We start from the raw sequence: 20,743 nt of genomic DNA, 5'->3' as shown, positions 1-20,743 counted from the left end.
CATATTATACCATATCTAAATGTAGCGTCAGGCCTGCGCTCGATACCAAGTAGTGGGGCTGTGTGTTTAGCGCCTTTAAGCCAGTGAGCCAGTGCGCAAAGCCGGTATAGATAAAAACCAAAAGCAAGTTCATATAATAAATATTTCTTTAACGATACTCATCAAAAATTCATCTAATCCTACCCCTCGAATAGAATTTTTAGTTGCACCATTAAGAATTCAGGGCACTCTAGAGCCCTGATATACTTTGTAATAAAATAACGTTCTTTACCGTTTTTTTTTTTTCCCTAAAAAACATTTTCAGAATATTTTGTTTATTAAGGAACACAATAAAAGAACCAAAAAAAATATCAATTCTGCTCGGAGTAAACCGATTGGATTATTTTTTTTTTTTTCAGTTTTTAAGCCCGGGTTCACATATTTTTGATTTTTTTAATCAATTTATTAAAATCTTTCATGAATTTAAGATGCATATGAATGTTAAACAGTATTGTGAAAAGAGTCCATATTGTATAGAAAAATATTAAAAATAAACTATTGTTGTTTTTCTCATTTCCAAAAATGTCAACGTTGGTTTAGTTCCTTGAAAAAAAAAAAAATATATATTACTGTAAATGCCTTTACTTTCTCTGATTAAGGACATACTGTAGAGCAGAGACTGCACATTGATTTCAGCAGTTCAGAGTACAAGAATTTTTTTTTTTTAAAGTTGCATTAGTTTGTTTATGAAGCACATCCGAACATATGCACACCTTGCTTAAATCAGTAATAATGCTGTTGTTTACAAGTCTGCTTATTGTGATTAAATTCTGTATACATTGGTGCCAGACGTGCAGGGTTAAGTATTTCAGAAACTGCTGATCTACTAGGTTTTTTACGCACAACCATCTCTAGGGTTTACAGAGAATGGTCCAAAAAGACAAAATATCCAGTGAGCGGCAGTTCTGTGGGCGCAAATGCCTCGTTGATGGCAGAGGTCAGAGGAGAATGGCCAGACTGGTTCCAGCTGTTAGAAAGGCAACAGTAACTTAAATAACCACTCGTTACAACCGAGGTCTGCAGTAGAGCACGTTTAACCTTGAAGCAGATGAGCTAAAGCAGCAGAAATCCACATAGGGTGCCACTCCTGTCAGCTAAGAACAGGAAACTGAGGCTACAATTCACACAGGCCAAAACTAGACAATAGAAGACTGGAGAAAAGTTGTCTGGTCTGATGTGTCTTGATTTCTGCTGGGACATTTGGATGGTAGGGTCAGAATTTGGCATCAACAACATGAAAGCATGGATCCATCCTGCCTTGTATCAGCGTTTCAGGCTGGTGGTGGTGTAAAAGTGTGGGGAATATTGCCACACTTTGGGCCCCCATTAGTATTAATTGAGCATCGTGTCAATGCCACAGCCTACCTGAGTATATGCTGACCATGTCCATCCCTTTATGACCACAGTGCACCCATCTTCTGATGGCTACTTCCAGCAGGATAACACACCATGTCATAAAGCATGAATCATCTCAGACTGATTTCTTAAACATGACAATGAGTTCACTGTTCTTAAATGGCCCCAACAGTCACCAGACCTCAATCCAATAGAGCACCTTTGGGATGTGGGTGGAACAGGAGATTGGTATCATGGATGTGCAGCCAAATGACAAATCTGCAGCAACTATGTGATGCTATCATGTCAATATGGAGTAAAATCTCTAAGGAATATTTCCAGTACCTTGTTGAATCTATGCCACAAGTAAAAGAGAGTTCTAAAGGCAAAATTGGGTGCAATAATCAGGTACTAGTGGTGGGTGACTGTATATCAAAAGGTTTATGTTTTCTGTGATTAATTAAACTGGCTTTAGATTAAGCTTATAAAGTATTTTGTTTGAATGAGGTAATGATTTATTAAAATACTTCCCAAATCTCATTATGGCACAGATGACGATGTTCATGGTAAGTACTTTATTAGTTTTACTATAATCTTCTACTAAGATGGACGGTTAGAACAATGAGGGACATCTGTTTGGTGTTTCTGCAAAATAATACTGAAACTGTACACAACAGGTCACACATTTTTCTAAACAATTAGATTTTTAATAAACTTCATTAGGTAAAAAGAAGTATTAAATATGGACTCAGAATCAGTATTTTAAATCATTTGTATTGGATCAGGATAATAATAATAAAACCTGACCAGGAAATAGTGCCAAAAGTGTGAGAGTAACTTGGAAAATTGACTCTCGTTAAGCAACACCGCCTCAAATTCACCACATTCAACAAAATATTTCAACACAGTTACTGTCAGATTTCAAACCACCTGCACTGAAATTTTTCCCCTTTTGCATAATCTACATGCATCTGTTTGTGTCTGAGAATTAACATGGTTTTGCGCAATAAAAGGTTACAGTCAGTAAGCAGTTTAGATTCACAGTAGGGTGCAAATACACTGCAAATCTGTTTGTGTAGTATGGGTTATTGCATATTTATTCAACAAGTACCCATTAAAATGATAATAATGATACAATTATATATATATATATATATATATATATATATATATATATATATATACACACACACACACACACACACACAGTTGAACACACACACACACAGTCACACAAAGTCTTTTGTTTTATTTCGGCTAGAATAAAAGAAGTTTACATTTTTAAAAAAATCCATTTTAAGGTCAATTTTTTTCCGATCAGTCTACAGAACAAACCATCATTATAAAATAACTTGCCTAATTACCCTAACCTGCCTAATTAACCTAGTTAAGACTTTAAATGGCCCTTAAAGCTGTACAGAAGCAAAAATATTATTTACTGTCATCATGGCAAAGGTAAAATACATCAGTTATTAGAAATTAGTTATTAAAACTATTATGTTTACAAATGTGTTGAACAAATCTTCTCTCTGTAAAACAGAAATTGGGTTGAAAAAACAGCTTTCTTTGCCCTTCTAGATGATTTTATTAATAAGTGATTTGAGTCATTGCAGAGATGTATGAATGCAGTCCTCTAAACTCATGGGAGTCAGACACAATATTCATTCTGTTTCCACTGCACCATGACTTTATATTCTATGCTGGACATTATTTCTGTTAAGTGACACGACTTTTGTCAGCAAGGTCAGACCTTAATGTCCTAATGAAATCATTGAAAAATCAAGGCATGATCATATTTTATTTTGGACAAATAAGCTGTCAGGGTTCTGCCACTCTGATCTTGTAAATTCTTGTTTTGGTGGCAGATCTCTGACACTACTCGTGTCTGGTCCTGTTTCTGTCTCTGTGTGCGCGCGCGCCGTCGTGGGTGTACGCAGAGTGTGCGCGCTCCTGCTTGACGCGGCCGCGTGCGCGCTCTGCGTCCCTCAGACGCGTGCGCTCTTGTATTCGTGTTTGTGTTTTCGTCTGTCAGCAGCATGGTGTTTCATTCCAAGCGTCTCAGTCTTGTTGGTTTCGGTTTTGGTCGGCGCTGGGATGAAGCATGCATGCTGCATATGTGAGCGCATGGTGAGTTTTCATTCATCGTGTGCTCGTGTCTTGCGTCTTTTGTCAAAGCACGTGGCTCGGTGTTTACATTGTGGTCACGTGCTTTTGTCGTGTGCTTCAGTGTTGTGTTATGTGAGCGCATGGCTTGTATTGTCTCTCTGTGTCATGCGCTCTCCCGTCTATTGTCTAGTCCCACCCTCCTTGTTAACCCATTATTAGTTTGTCATGTTCACCTGTGTGTCAATTTACTTTTTGCTTTATAACCCCCTCATGTTTTCAGTCCTTTGCGAGTTCGTCATCATATGTTGTCGATGTTTACCTGTCTTGCTGTGTCCAGTCCTGCCTTGTCGTGCCTGCCCAGTCAAGTTTGTTTGTTTGTTTGTTTGATTTATTGTTTGTTGTAGAAGTGTTTTCCCCCTCGGGGTTGTTTATTTTGCCTTTTATTTTATTTTTTAATTAATAAATCCTACTTCACTCTGCGCTTGGGTCCTTGCTCCTTTTTCCCTTTACCGGAACGTGACAGTACGAACTCGCCAAAGATGAGGACCCAGCAGAGTGAAGACAGCCCCTTCTCCAGCCGCATACTGCAGCTCATCAGTCTGCAGTCGCTGCGGCAACGTGGCATGAAGGTGGAAAGTTTTGCGGCTAAATTTTGTGTGGCAGCAGAGGGGCTGGGGTTTAATGATCAAGCCCTGGTGAACCTCCTTAACTATGCCCTCGACAAGCCCCTCAATATCCAGCAGATGCTGAAATTGGGAGGGCTATCTTACCATCAGTTTGTGGAGCATTTGGTTCATCAGGCTGCTTATGGCGAACATCCCAATCCCAGCTCTCTGTTGCCCTCTGCTCTGCAGCTAAAGGAGAGAGTGATCCTTCAAGAGAAGAGGATCCCTTACACCAGCGCCACCTCCCAACACATGTCCAGCCCGCAAGGGCTGACCCGCACTCAAAAGCGGAGGTTAAAGAGGAAGACCTCTGCTGCAGTGTCGGCTCCAGCCCCAGAGCGCCCTCCAGTGTCGGCTCCAGCCCCAGAGCGCCCTCCAGTGTCGGCTCCAGCCCCAGAGCGCCCTCCAGTGTCGGCTCCAGCCCCAGAGCGCCCTCCAGTGTCGGCTCCAGCCCCAGAGCGCCCTCCAGTGTCGGCTCCAGCCCCAGAGCGCCCTCCAGTGTCGGCTCCAGCCCCAGAGCGCAGCTCAGTGCCGGTCCCAGTCCGGCTCCTTGCCCTGCCGACACCACCCAGACGTCTTGCCCTGCCGGCGTCAACCAGACGTCTAGCCCTGCCGGCACCAGCCCGGCTTCTTGCCCTGCTGGCATCAACCAGACGTCTTGCCCAGCTGGCCCCAGCCCGGCTCCTTGCCCTGCCGGCTTCAGCCCAGCTCCTTGCCCTGCCGGCACCACCCAGACGTCAAGCCCTGCCGGCCCCAGCCCGGCTCCTTGCCCTGCCGGCACCACCCAGACGTCTTGCCCAGCCGGCTCCAGCCCGGCACCTTGCCCTGCCGGCACCTACCAGACGTCTTGCCCAGCCGGCTCCAGCCCGGCACCTTGCCCTGCCGGCACCTACCAGACGTCTTTCCCTGCCGGCACCTACCAGACGTCTTTCCCTGCCGGCACCTACCAGACGTCTTTCCCTGCCGGCACCTACCAGACGTCTAGCCCTGCCGGCACCTACCAGACGTCTAGCCCTGCCGGCCCCAGCCCGGCTCCTTGCCCTGCCGGTCCCAACCAGACGTCTTGCCCTGCCGGCCCCAGCCCGGCTCTTTTCCCTGCCGGCCCCAACCAGACGTCTTGCCCTGCCGGCGCACCCCAGACGTCTTGCCCAGCCGGCCCCAGCCCGGCTCCTAGCCCCGCCGGCTCCCCTCTGGTCTTCAGCCCCGCCGGCTCCCCTCGGGTCTTCAGCCCCGCCGGCTCCCCTCGGGTCTTCAGCCCCGCCGGCTCCCCTCGGGTCTTCAGCCCCGCCGGCTCCCCTCGGGTCTTCAGCCCCGCCGGCTCCCCTCGGGTCTTCAGCCCCGCCGGCTCCCCTCGGGTCTTCAGCCCCGCCGGCTCCCCTCGGGTCTTCAGCCCCGCCGGCTCCCCTCGGGTCTTCAGCCCCACCGGCTCCCCTCTGGTCTTCAACCCCGCCGGCTCCCCTCTGGTCTTCAGCCCCGCCGGCTCCCCTCTGGTCTTCAGCCCCGCCGGCTCCCCTCTGGTCTTCAGCCCCGCCGGCTCCCCTCTGGTCTTCAGCCCCGCCGGCTTTAGTTAAGTCGCCTCTAGACCAGCCGGCTCCCCACAGGCCTTCATCCCAGCCAGCTCCCTACAGGCCTCCTGCCTTGCTATCCCAGGCCGATCCTCCTTGGGTTGTCCCTCCTGCTCCACCTTGGAGCATGCCTCTGCCACCCTGGACTGATCCTCCGGCTCCACCCTGGTTCCCTGCCGGGGTCCCTGACCCATTGCACCTGTCCTGGACTGTCCCTCCTGATCCTCCCTGGTTTTGCCCTCCCATCCCTCCCTTATTTGTCTTGTTGGGTCTGACTTGGCTCCCCTCCCTCCCCCCCTTCATGTTGTCTCGCCTGTTCACCTCCCTGTCTTGTGTTTGTTGATGTTGCCTGTTTTGTTGTCTTGTGGTGTTTCTTGTCTGTCTTGTACCTTGTTGGATGTTCCCTTTAGGGACGACAGGTGGCGTCCCTTTTGGGGGGGGGTAGTGTCAGGGTTCTGCCACTCTGATCTTGTAAATTCTTGTTTTGGTGGCAGATCTCTGACACTACTCGTGTCTGGTCCTGTTTCTGTCTCTGTGTGCGCGCGCGCCGTCGTGGGTGTACGCAGAGTGTGCGCGCTCCTGCTTGACGCGGCCGCGTGCGCGCTCTGCGTCCCTCAGACGCGTGCGCTCTTGTATTCGTGTTTGTGTTTTCGTCTGTCAGCAGCATGGTGTTTCATTCCAAGCGTCTCAGTCTTGTTGGTTTCGGTTTTGGTCGGCGCTGGGATGAAGCATGCATGCTGCATATGTGAGCGCATGGTGAGTTTTCATTCATCGTGTGCTCGTGTCTTGCGTCTTTTGTCAAAGCACGTGGCTCGGTGTTTACATTGTGGTCACGTGCTTTTGTCGTGTGCTTCAGTGTTGTGTTATGTGAGCGCATGGCTTGTATTGTCTCTCTGTGTCATGCGCTCTCCCGTCTATTGTCTAGTCCCACCCTCCTTGTTAACCCATTATTAGTTTGTCATGTTCACCTGTGTGTCAATTTACTTTTTGCTTTATAACCCCCTCATGTTTTCAGTCCTTTGCGAGTTCGTCATCATATGTTGTCGATGTTTACCTGTCTTGCTGTGTCCAGTCCTGCCTTGTCGTGCCTGCCCAGTCAAGTTTGTTTGTTTTTTGTTTGATTTATTGTTTGTTGTAGAAGTGTTTTCCCCCTCTGGGTTGTTTATTTTGCCTTTTATTTTATTTTTTAATTAATAAATCCTACTTCACTCTGCGCTTGGGTCCTTGCTCCTTTTTCCCTTTACCGGAACGTGACATAAGCATAATCTTAAGGCCTTTGCCTTTTATATAAGCCATTTCTGATACCAAATGATCAACTAAAAGTCAAGTTATTATTTGGTGTTTCTAAAACATGGATAGACAACAAGACTTTTGTCAGGTAGTGTATACTTCAACTAGATATGAAATCAGAAAAGTGTAATACAGAAGATTAGGTTTTGATTGGCCATCATCTGATGAGGAACATGTGAATGAAACTTGGTGTTACTTATATATTGGATAATTTCACCTTGCAGTGTTGTTAAAATGAAGTCACGAACAGCATTCAACTCCATGCAAGCTGTCCTGAAGGTCTGTTTTTTTTTTTTTTTGTTCTATACAAACACATGTAAAGGTCTTGCACACAATATCAAGTCACTGGGCCATGTGACGTCACATGCTTAAAAGAAAAACCACAAACTGCTCTGCTGAAAGCTCCCTTACGGAAAACACATTCACAGATACTTCACAAAAACTGCAGATATGACTGGAGAATTTTCAATTTAAACAGAAGTGAAGGACAAAGTAAAACAGCTGATATCTACTCTGCTGAAAACTTGATATCTAAAAGTGTGAATTGTAACATTAAGCAACATCAGGACTGACACGGTAAAAAGCAAGCATTATTACACTGATAAACATTTGCTCAAAGCCAGACACGTGCTGAGGGAAGCAGTGGACAGATCTTTGTGAGTCATCCGTTTTCAGCAAAAGTGTGACAAATATGGGCACTTCAACAGGAAGAGCTTCTGACACGCAAACAAACACCTAACACGCATAAGTAAAGCCGCAACACATGCGATCACCTACAGATACATAGTTTAATAAGTTTCAAAACCACAGGACATGAAAGTCTAAATGCCACATTAGATGCATCGGCCAGTAAGATGAAAAGTGTCAGACAGACTGAAGCTTGACAATGGGAAAAACCACAATGAGACATGAGAACCATATTTCCAGTGATCTCTCTCGTTTTGTGTCACAGACGTAAAAATGAATCACCGAACTCTCGCTAATCTTTAAATCTAACATGGCTCAAGGAGTCACTCGCGATAAAAAAATAAATATTCAGAAAAGAACAGATTTCGTATCAGCATGCCAGCTGACAAACCAAAACGATTCCAGCACTGTAAATAAATATCTGTTAATTAAAAGTTTCTGTATCTTGTGTTTGCGTTTATTTCTGCTTGTGAATTGCATTATGGGACCTCGATCTCTGTTCAACTTTTGATGTTGTAAATTAAACACTACAGTTCAATAAAGTGTCTTTTATTGACATTTCAGTAGTTGGAAATAAAATATAAAACCTACTATATTAGGGTTGGGTGATTTGGTCTAAAATCTAAATCTTGATTAATTGAACAGTTTAATGACTAATGATAATTTTATGACTAATGAACTATTATTTCATTTATTTATTTTATGTTTTTGCCCTCATAGTTCACTGACAAGGGTTGGTCGATGGGTGATCACCAGGATGGGGAAGTCCCAGAGTAAAATGAGAAAATATGATACACCAGTGCTTTGGAATATGGAAAATATGTATTTACGCTGTTTTTATTTGTTTTTATTTTATTTATACTTGTCTCTTTTATTCCTGTTTATGTAAAGCACTTTGAATTGCCACTGTGTATGAAATATGCTATATAAATATCTATCTATTAGGGCTGCACGATTCTGACAAAAATGTGATTCACGATTTATTTTGCATAAAATCAAGATCAAGATTTTCTCACAATACTGTAAATATAAATCAAAGGTTAATATGTTAAGCCTATTATTATTGTTAATTACCAAACTTATGGTAAAACAACAACAATAATATTAGGCCCATGTGTAGGTCTACTGTTGCTTAAAATGCTAAATTTTGTCAATTTGTAAATTTTAGTCATTATGGTGGACTTGAACAAACTTTCAATATGTCCTGTTTGTTAATTCACAGTAAAATTATGACATCAGAATAAAACTATTCATAATTTTGAAGTTGATTAATTATGTTTAAGACATGTGCTTGTCATCTGTTATTGACAACATTATTGAACCATTTGTTTTCACTGGTAAAACTAGAATTTTGTCATTATCAGATTCCTTCTTGCATTAAATTCAGCATTATATATAGTCTAGGGTTGTTATACTGACACAGTAAACTTTTATTTTCATGCATAACACTTTGTGTTCGCTATTTAAGAAAAAACAGATCAAATGCTTGTCGTAATCATAACTGTAAAATGCAATATGGTCATTTAAATCATGTGCGCACAGGTTTCACTTTCAGTTCAAAGTGCGACTCATGGCTGCCGTCACTGTGAAAAAAACACAAGCAAATCAAAGCATGGGCCTTTGTTTCTTTCTTTCTCCATCCGCTTGTCACACACATTAAACTATTGTATGTTATGTCATCTACTCCTAGTTTAATATTAACATCTAAAAGGACGTAACACACATCTGTTAGCTGTGCCTTTACTAAATGAGCACTGTGCTACGCCTGACAGATCTCACCAATTTGTTTTTCTCTTCTTGTTCATTGTTTTATAATATTTTTAACACTTTTTAATCATTTTTATTATTAGTTTTTATTTTTATACTTGCCTCTTTTATTGACGTTTATGTAAAGCACTTTGAATCGCCATTTTGTATGAAACGTGCTATATAAACAAACTTGCCTTCCCTTGATCTTGAAGACATGGTCATGTGCTACAGCACAGAACCAGTGTTGATCAACCAACTAACAAATATGAGCAAAATACTAGTGAAAAGTTAGCTAACGCGTTACTATGACCTATTAGATATGCCCATGTCATTTATATTCACACACAATCTCTCTCTTGCGTGTCCTCTCTATGTCTGAAGGCCGATTAAAGGATAACTGAGTCAAAGTGGGGACTAGGAGATCTAACATGTCATAACTGAAGGAAATTTTGACAAATATTGCACTCCAAAGAGTAAAACTAGTTTTCACTTGTCTAAAATTTGGCAATGGGCAGGATAATGTTAATTAATGGCTAGCAGTGTGTTAAAGAAAAACTCCCCCATTTTTTGATAAAGGCTCAATTTACAAGTCTCCTAGAGTTAACCTCTGGACTTGAACCATTTTTTAATCCATTCTGACATTTTCCTTGTTCTGGCGGGGGAGAGGGCAAATTCTTCAGCAGGATTTCCCATACCTCAGCCTACATTCCAAAGCTCCTGCAAGCAAAGAAGGTCAAGCTGCTCCAGGATTGGCCAGCCCAGTCACCAGATATGAACTTTATTGAGCACGTCTGGGGTAAGATGAAGGAGGAGGCATTGAAGATGAATCCAAAGAATCTTGATGAGCTCTGTGAGTCCTGCATAAATGCTTTCTTTGCCATTCCAGATGACTTTATTAATAAGTGATTTGAGTCATTGCAGAGATGTATGGATGCAGTCCTCCAAGCTCATGGGAGTCAGACACAATATTCATTCTGTTTCCACTACACCATGACTTTATATTCTATACTGGACATTATTTCTGTTCAGTGACAAGACTTTTGTCTAAGCAAAGTCAGACCTTACTGTCTTAACGAAATCATTCAAATTTAAGGCATGATCATATTTTATTGTGGTAAAATAAGCGTAATCTAGAGACCTTGGCCTTTCATATAAGCCACTTCTGATATCAAATGATCACCTAGAAGTCAAGTTATTATTTATTGCTCCTAAAACTTAGATAAGCAACTTTTGTCAGGTAGAGTACACACATCTAACAAGTTAAACTCAGCATATAATGTTTGTTTGTGTTTTTTTGTTAAGATACAGAGCAAATTGCCATGAAATAATTTTATTTTTATATTGTAAGCTTCACTATAATTAAATGACTTTTAAAAAATAAGTTTGATCCTGTATCCCTAAGAAGTGTGAACACTTTTATTAAACAGAAAAGCATTAACATACAGACTCTGGACAAAAAAAGCATAACTAACAACAAAAAGGTAAAAGAAAAAAGAGGGAGAATATAAATGACAAACTGTTCAAGTTAGCTCATGCCCACATTTTGCCGATTTAGTAAGATTTCTAGACACAGTTACTTGTGCCAAAGCTACATGTTTGAATGTGCACAAGATGAGAAGCGGATAGTTTGTCTAACACTCTGCCAGTTAACTGAGACTCTAGATGTTTAAAGAGGTTCATCTTCCTCCAGGCATGTCACATTATCTTCAGTAATAAGCTTCCAGATACACACGCACATTCTGTGCACATCTCATTAAAAAAAATGCTCACAGATAGTGTCATTATAAATAGGTTTGGCCCAAACAAATCTTGCCTGATTTGCTCCTAAACTGTAACTGAACAACAACACCTAAGAAAGTAAACTGGTTTATTAACTGTATTACTTCATTTATTGGTGGTGTATGGGTTGAAGTTTCAAGCAGGACATAAGAATGGTATATCAACACAAATATCCTCAATCTCACACACAATAACAACAGCAACAACAACAACAACAACAAAAATCATGGTAATCCGAGAATAATAAAAATAATTGAACCTGTTCAAGGGTTATATACTGAAAAACACAAATTTTCCTCAAAAGAAAAAGATTTTTAAATGGTGCTTCTTAATAATTGTTCTTTGGATCTATATTTATTATGTAATTGACTTGATTGGTTTTGGGATTTGTGTTGTATTTCCTAATATTTATGATGCTCCACAAAAATGTAGAGTATTTTGATGACTATATGGACACGTCATGCTTTATCTAATGATACTGCGATTGACTGGACGGGTCCTGCACAGACTGGGGATACGGAGCAGTGGTAATGTCCTGCCAGGCAGCGTGCTTTGTGCCAGAATGCAGTGGTGCTGTAAGTGAACCACAGGGCGCGCGGCACGGTTTGGGCGGGCAGCGCTGAACTCTCTCCTCTCTATCATTTTCCTCATCCCTCACTTCTCCACTCAAAACAACAACCGCTGACTGGAGCTGCTTCACAGAAGAGTTTGTCCGAAAATGTTTCGTTCCATAATTCTTGACTGAATTCTTGGCCTCTAATTTTAAATCTCCAAAAAAATAAAAAAATAAAAAAGATGGATAAAGGGAAACGGCAGAAAGAGAAAATAGAGTGAAACGATGGTGACAAATAAGGACAGTAACTATGGAAAAACTCCACTGCAGTCCAGTGTCCAGACACAGTAAAACCAAACCTCATCGGGGACTACAGCTCAGGTTATCCTAGGCCAAAAGCGCTTTTATTTTCAGGGCTGGAGATTTAACAAAACTTTATTATAGCCAAAGATCATGTGCGCTTAAATGTTAAAGAACGCCCGATGAACAAGTTTTACCGCTCATTTTAGAGACTCTTTTTTTTTTTAGCAGAATAAAAAATTACAGTTGAATCAGATTTATATAATTATACATTAGATGAATTCCATATGAAGAGTTCAGATGCAAAAACCTTGTTGTCATCTGAAATCCTCTAAAATGAGTATTTCTTCAGGCTCCTATGTTTAGGTTGAGTAATTTTACTTTTATGGCAAAGAATAGGTGACTGACATTGCCTTTAACGTGAAACAACTAAAAGTAAACAGGAGGAAAATGCCAATTTAAGGAGAAAATTTCAGGTTTTTCAATTCAATTCAGGTTTATTTGTAAAGCACCTTTTACAATAATTATTGTTTCAAAGCAGCTTTACAAAAGATGCACATCATTGCATTACAATCAAAATTAAGATAAAGCAGCAACTTCGTTAAACATGTATACATAGACATCACCAACAGTTGAAGTCAGAATTTTAGCCTCTCAAAATTATTAGCCCCCCTGAATGATTAGCCCCCCGGTTTATTTTTTTCTCCCCGATTTCTGTTTAACAGAGAGATTTTTTCCAACACATTTCTAATCATATAATAACTCATCTCTAATAACTGATTTATTTTATTAATGATAACAGTAAATAATATTTTACTAGATATTCTTCAAGACACTTCTATTCAGCTTCAAAGTGCCATTTAAAGGCTTACCCATGTTAACAGGTTAGGGTAATTTCGCAAGTTATTGTATAATGATGGTTTGTTCTGTAGACTGTCGAATAAAAAATATAGCTTAAAGGGGCTAATAATTTTGACCCTAAAATGGTGTTTAAAAATATTAAAACTGCTTTAATTCTAGCCGAAATAAAACAAAGACTTTGTCGAGAATAAAAGTATTATCAGACATACTATGAAAATTTATTTGCTCCGTTAAATACCATTTGGGAAATTAAAAAAATTACAAGGGGGGGCTAATAATTCTGACTTTAACTGCATGTGTCCTAATAGTGTTTAGTGTATAAAACGTTGTGACAACTTTAAAATGCAAAATAGTTAATATAAAAAACAAATCCAGCCTCTATTATTTACCCTTTACTTCTTTCAAAAATTTGAAGAAAGTTGGAAAACAGTACACAGAATATTATGCTATGACTTAAATATTCCAGTTGGTTTTAATTTAATGTAATTACATTAATGCTTAAGTTAAGGTTTAATATCAACTTAATGTTTTTTAGGTTAATGGTTATCATCTTCAAACAATATTCAAATGATTTTCTTTTATGTTCAACAGAACAAAAAAAAAAACAATACTGGTTAGTCGAGGGCGTGTAAAAAAAGAGAGTTTTCATGTTTGAGTTAACAAATAACACAATAATACGATATACAATACGATAACATACAGTTAATCAATTAACACTTTTACTGTAGTATTTTCACAGTACTTTCTTGAAAAAAAGAGACAAATATGTCTAGACTGTAAATAAAACTCGTGTGGTTAAAGTAATTTAACCATTTATCAATGTCATTATTTAATTTTAAAAAGTTGTCATTGTCTTATTACAGATTCAATATGCACAAGCGCAGACCACAGCAGACGAAAAAGCTACTCATTTTTCTTCTCAGCTTGTTTGTTTGTTATTAGCATGTGAAGGTGATAAACGTACCTCGTCAGGCGCTGTGGTTGAGGGCGCTCCCCAAACTTCCTGTAAAGAGACAAAAACACTTTAGCAGAAAAATCGACCACAACATAAACAAAAAACATCATTTAATGCACACAAATATTTGAGCTCACACCTGTGTACGATACTGTACGGCAAAACACAAGGCTGTTTCCCATCATTCACACACTCAAATGTCCCACAACGGACAAACACACACACCTGTCCGCTATTTAAGATTAGCAGGCCTGCAGCTGTTATAGTGACCTTGTGAAACAAGTCACATGACCGTGTGTACAAACATACACAGATGTTCCAAGCAAACCACTTTCCCATTCAGATTGCAGGCTAATTACCAAAGTTAGCACAGTTAGCGATACCTGCTGCCAAACATGCACCGCTGTTCTCTTTGACAGGGATTTACAGCAGTGTTCTGGGTTAAACGCGAGTTGACCATTGCTACAGATGCTGTTGATTAGCACAGGACCTGCTTGGTGAAAACATGCATAAATCACCTCCAGCGTAATGCACGTTTAATGGAAGGCTAAGAGAAAAAGATTAATGTAAAAATATACACAATTTTGCAATTAGTCTTGAAGCAACACATCGCTAACATTTTGCAACAAGGACTCCTAATTAGTAATATTAACAATGAGAAACATCCTCGTGACTGCATTCATTAATCATAGCTAACGCTAGTTTATGATGTATTACAAACTGCACTCACACATATCTTGTTATGTTTAATGATATCAAATGAACAACTGCTTATTAATCTAAATTTATATAACATCAATAACCGATGTTGCAACTATTGTAAAGCTATTGAACTTGCACAATGCTGAGACATCAGAGAAGACAAGGTATTTTATAATTCCGATAAACTGAAAAAAACTGTTCATTGGATTTACTTAATTTTTTAAGGTAATTGGTTGAAAACAATTTATACCGTCTGAATTTAAACTAACAAATTAAGTTGGACATTACAAAATTTCATTTGTTTGTTTAAGTTCAGCCCATATACAGCTGAAGTCACAATTATTAGCCCCCCTTTGAATTTTCTTTTCTTTTTTAAATATTTCCCAAATGATGTTTAACAGAGCAGGGAAATTTTCACAGCATGTCTGATAATGTTTTGTCTTCTGGAAAAAGTCTTATTTGTTTTATTTCAGCTAGAATTTAATTTTTTAAACACCATTTTAAAGGACAAAATTATTAGCCCCTTTAAGCTATATTTTTTCCAATGGTCTACAGTACAAACCATCCTTGTACAAAAACTTGCCTAATTACCCTAACCTTCTTAGTTAACCTAATTCACCCAGTTAAGCCTTTAAATGTCACTTTAAGTTGTTACAGTAGAAGTGTCTTGAAAAATATCTAGTCAAATATTATTTACTGTCATCATGGCAAAGATAAAATAAATCAGTAGAAATTAGTTATTAAACTATTATGTTTAGAAATGTCTTAAAGAAATCTTCTCTCCGTTAAACAGAAATTGGGGGAAAAATAAACAGGGGGACTAATAACTCAGGGGGGGGCAATAATTCTGACTTCAACTGTACATTGTTTTTAATCAGTTACCTTAAAGAAATTTAGTTAACCCTGCTGAAAAAAAGCAGCATATGCTGGTAAGGTATGCTTTGATGCTGGTCTTGTTGGTTGCTGGTCTCGATGCTGGTCCTGCTGGTTTTACTGTTGGTTTTTCTGGTGTCTATGCTGGTTCAGCTGGTTTCAATGCTGGTTTTGCTGGTGTCTATGCTGGTCCTGCAGGTTTCGATGCTGTTTTTGCTGGTCTTGATGCTGGTCCTGCTGGTCTAGCTGGTCTCGATGCTGGTCCTGCTGGTTTTGCTGGTCTTGATGCTGGTCCTGCTGGTTTTGCTGGTCTCAGTGTTGGTCTTGCTGGCCTCAATGCTGGTCAGGACAAGCACTGAGACCAGCAAGACCAGAATTGAAATCAGCAAGACCAGCATTGGAACCAACAAGACAGCATCGAGACCAGCAAGACCAGTATGAAGCCAGCAAGATCAGCATTGGAACCAACAAGACCAGCATCGAGACCAGCAAGACCAGTATGAAACCAGCAAGACCAGCATTTTAACTAACAAGACCAGCATTTTAACCAACAAGACCAGCATTGGAACCAACAAGACAGCATTGAGACCAGCAAAACCAGCATAAAACCAGCAAGACCAGCATTGAAACCAGCAAGACTAGCATTGGAACCAACAAGATCAGCATACCAGCATCAAAACATATCTTAACAGCATATGCACTGAATCCAATGAATTATTATTTTTAGTGTATTGGGTATATTCATGAAATGGACTTTACTATGTGGTTTAATTAGTAGATGTTAGTTATGAAATAAAAAGACAAGTAAAACACTAAATTAAAAGCCAATTTTTTATAAGACTGGAAGCATTTCTTGTAAGCATACACTGTAAAAAAAATGCTGGGTTCCACACAATCCCTTATGTTGTCCAAACACAAATGGATTATAATAACTTAATAGTTTAGTTTTTTTTTTAATAATAGTTTGTTGGATTAAAAATAAAATGATAAAAAAAATGTGTTTTAAGTGATTTTAAATAAGTAGTTTGAAAAAGCAGCAAAAGTCATTTGAGCGTACATATTTTTTAACAGTTTAAAAAATTGTTTCAGGCCAAATGATAAAAAAGTCAATATAAAAATTAATAAAAAAACAAGCTTCACAGAAGGAATTCTTCTTACAACACAAATAATGTTTAAGTGATGCTTTCAAAAACCAAATTTTTAAAGCAGCACAGTACATGATATTTCACATCAGGCAGATGAAGGTTTGTTTCTTCTAAATGTCATAGTGAATTGTAGAGTACAGTAATGTGGGACAGTTATTGGATGGTTTCAGTTATGCTTGTGACCTCAGATGGCAAATAATGAAAAATGTTGCCTCATTTCAGAACAACCTGAAGGCCTGTCATGACCCCGTCTGTTTGAAGCCGTTTCTATAGTGACCACACAACTGTTATTACTTGAAATCTAAGCGAATGACGATCATGCCCAAGACAACACTGGAGCCGTTCCAATTAGTTAAGGCAATCCTAGAATCCACAGTGTAAAAATATGCCTCTAATCAAAATCAGAAAAATAAATATGTGTAATATTGCATCTAACTATTTCAATCAGTGTTTCCCTAATGGGGATTTCTGATGAAAAAGCTAATCAATTATACTGGGTGCGTATTTAAATAAATAAACCTTGCTGGACATTAAATCACAATTTAAATAGCATCTATTATCATTAGGAAACAAAACTTTTACTTTTTATTTGATTGTAGTATTTAAAGTGTTATCAAATAATAGATTTTTCATTTTTTGGAGGGGAATTAGTTTTAATTTGCATAGATAAAAATAATTTTGATGAAAAATTTTCCTCATTTTATAATTAGAGTTAAAAGATGCTGATCAGAATTTACTGTGATTTAGATCAGTGTCAATAATGATTTCCAGGAAGGTGAAAATGTCTATTATAATTAAATTAATATAATTTAAATTATATAATTTATTAAAATACTAACAAATTCAATTATTAAATGTTGTTAATAATAATAATAATATTAATAATAATATATTTATTTATATTTAATCTTATTTTTAATCACAAATGTGTATACGCACACTTGATTTGCTCAATTACAGTCAAACAGGTAGGAAAATTGTCAGTATTTAAATAAAAAATAAATAAATATTCATTCATTAATTTATTTTATTTTCGGCTAAGTCCCTTTATTAATCTGGGGTTGCCACAGCAGAATGAACCGAAAACTTATCCAGCATTTGTTTTACACAGCAGATACCCAACAGCCACAACCCATCTCTGGGAATAAATAAATGTATTAATTCATAAATAAAACCTCAGTTTAGAATCTGTTGGTTTGTGTTTTTAATGCATTTATTTAATAATAATAACTTATAAAAATTAATATTGACACAAAATTATCAAAAAAAAAAATTGAAATTTATACATAATTATGGTAATTAAAGCTAAATATATGTTTCAGGAAGCAGAAACTGGAAGTTTAGTGGGAGTCTTTAAATTAGTTTTTAAGACAAAATATAAATACAAACATTATACTCAGATATAGTTTGAGTTAGTATTACAAATTGTTTTATTAATTAAACATAATTTTTGCGAAAATTATTTAAGGTTTACCTTAGAGATAAAAAAATATGCCTACAATTTTAGAATTACCCATTTGTCCCCCCAAAAAATTCAATAAAGCAATAAAGATTTCACAGCATTTAAATATTTTTTTCTTCTGCAGAAAGTATTATTTGCTTTATTTTGGCTAGTATAAAATCAGTTTTTACTTAAAAAAATAATAAAAATATTGCGGTCAGTATTATTAGCCTTCTTATGCAACAAACTACTTTACAATGACTTGCCTACTGGCATCATGGTAAAGTTAAAGAAAACAGTTATTAGAAATGAAGTTTTAAAACTTTTTTGTTTAGACGTGTTAAAAAAATGTTCTTTCCATTTAAACAGAAATTGGGGGAAAAAAAATTAAATGGCTAATAATTTAGGAGGGCTAATAATTCTGACTTGAACTGTATGATATTTGATAAGCCGGTTAGCTAACTTCCTTTGACAGTGAGGCAGCACATGATGTAGGTTTGCCAGCAGGCCCGCATAATATTTCACTTAGCAAATGACAACTTGAGTATTTCTGGAGTGAAATATCTGTCATTATTGCAGAATTTGCGTCACTTGTGTGTTTTAGTGAAGCCGACCCAGGGCTACAGGAGCTCTGCTGTGGATTGTGTCCCTGGTGTAGTCTTTACGGTACAGCAGATCCCCAGGGGTCCGCGCTAAACTGACAGCAGCCTTGAGGCCAGAGCGGAGTGTGGAGGGGTTTAAAATAGAAGAAGAGAGAAAAATCAATGACTGGAGCTTCCTGATCCAGCATCACTGAACCTGAGGGAGTTACAGGAAGATCTCAAATCAAGTCACGCTGCCACTGCCACGAGACCAGAAAAGACCACCGCAGATTCAGAGACAAGACACTACCATAAAACAGCAGTAGAAGAAAACATCTTTGAAGAAATTTAAGCTCATCAATGTACTATACTATTGTACTAAGGTATCATTAAAGCTAATGTATGCAAGTTTTTGACTCTTCTAAAGCATAAAAATACCATGATATGTTTGCAGATATTTAAGAGACATGCTTAGTGAACATTCTTGTTTATCTGAAAAACAATGCTAAAGTCAGATATTCCGCTTTTAAAAATATGAGGTACATGCCAGAACGTCAGTTTATGTTTTGGTTTCTTTAACCCGCTCACAGTTTGTTTGGCTAATTATATTTCAGCAGCCCGGGTTGCCTTGCTGGAAAACAGCGTATTTAATTCAGTCAGAAAAGCATGTTCGCGACAGAAATGCAATCTCCAGTGGATAGTAACAGACTCCGAAATGAGACACAGACTTTGAGTTCCACACGGGGATATTACTTAGCAAATAATATAAACATTAGCAATGTAAACATTAGGTGAGCAGGTAACATTGTAATCCTGGGTACTAACAACACACGAGGAGATTTGGCTGTTTGCACCAGACGAAACACGACAGAAATTTAAATACAGCCATTCAGAAGCACAAAATGGTGCACCCACTGCACTCCAGCCATATGGTAAGGTTTTTAATCTAATTTATACATATTAAACCTCTTTAACATAACTAAATGCAGATGATAAATCACTGATATGTGTTTGTTTGCAATGAGTCACAGTTGTGAAGTTCAATTTCAGACGGTTTATTTTATTTTCCAGATCTGAGGTGAACCATCTGCTGCTGCTTTCAGTAGTATCGCAATAAACGTCACGTAAAATGGCATTTAAACTCACATTATTAGCGATTAACACTGAATAGAGCACATTAAGAGTACTGCTGCAAAAAAATAGAAACCGTTTCAAAAATATATATTCCATTCATTGGTTATAGGACAAAAACTCCTTTTAATCTGGAAAATATTCCCTCTAACGTGTGCCATTGCTTTTATATAGAACACAATTTAAATCAGCCTTTAGAGTCGTCAGTCAAGCTCGCTATTGTTGGTGTTGAAAATCTGGCAACCTGCTTTTGTGTGTGTTTTGATCCAGGATGCAATACCTAGTTCAGCAACTGGGTGTCAAACTTATATACTGCACATTTAAGTGTTAAGTATGAATGAAGTTTCACATTATATTATGCCAGGTGATATTACAACATTTGATTTTGATAAGTTACATTAAAAATGGGTTTTTTATGTGGAAATGATGTCATGTTCTTTTATAAGCAAGAAAAAAAGATTTGTTTTAACTACTTGTTTAAAATGAGCTGAAACTACTTACATTTACAGTTCCGGACAATTCCTTCATGTTGTCACAATGCAAATTGGTTAACTTAATAGTTTTTAAACAAAGTTGATTGAACATAAAACAATTAGGTTTTCTGCAAACAAAACCCTCAAGAATTTTGTTGATTCAACTAATTTTGAATAAGTCCTGTTGTCATGATACTGAAATTTTCTCTCAAACATTTGAGCTCTGTAGAGAACATTCTTAAACACCGCTGACTTGACATTGTGTCCACGTGCTCAACAGAAATGACTGCGACAGTTCACTGAACTCACGCCTGTTTACTGAGGGTAAACAGATACAGGGACACTGTTTTGTTTTAAAGCCACAGTTTATCAGCGGATCGCTTGTATGTCAGCTTCTAGGCAAACCAGCTGATCTTCACGGTTTTAAAACGCTCCAGTGTTGTCTTTTTTTTTTTTTTTTTTTTTTACAAAATTCTGTGCAAAATAGGGTTTTAAAACCACCCAAATTTTCTG

General features: G+C 38.5%; 2 protein-coding genes across 3 annotated transcripts in view; both read right to left on the bottom strand.

Annotated features, from left to right (window-relative positions):
• Positions 1–20,743, bottom strand: part of stim2b (stromal interaction molecule 2b) — an 860,843-nt gene that overhangs the window by 277,773 nt on the left and 562,327 nt on the right. The gene's annotated exons all lie outside the window — the stretch shown is intronic.
• The window catches only part of rbpjb (recombination signal binding protein for immunoglobulin kappa J region b), a 127,018-nt gene that overhangs the window by 44,323 nt on the left and 61,952 nt on the right, over positions 1–20,743 (bottom strand). The window contains 1 exon segment of the mRNA NM_001083551.1: positions 13,894–13,932. Within this exon segment, the coding sequence (NP_001077020.1) occupies positions 13,894–13,932 (39 nt within the window).

Source organism: Danio rerio, chromosome 7 (assembly GCF_049306965.1).
Source record: "Danio rerio strain Tuebingen ecotype United States chromosome 7, GRCz12tu, whole genome shotgun sequence".
In the NCBI taxonomy this organism is placed as follows: Eukaryota; Metazoa; Chordata; class Actinopteri; order Cypriniformes; family Danionidae; genus Danio; species Danio rerio.
Note: the sequence above shows the minus strand (reverse complement) of the source record. Positions and strands in the feature narration are given on the sequence as shown.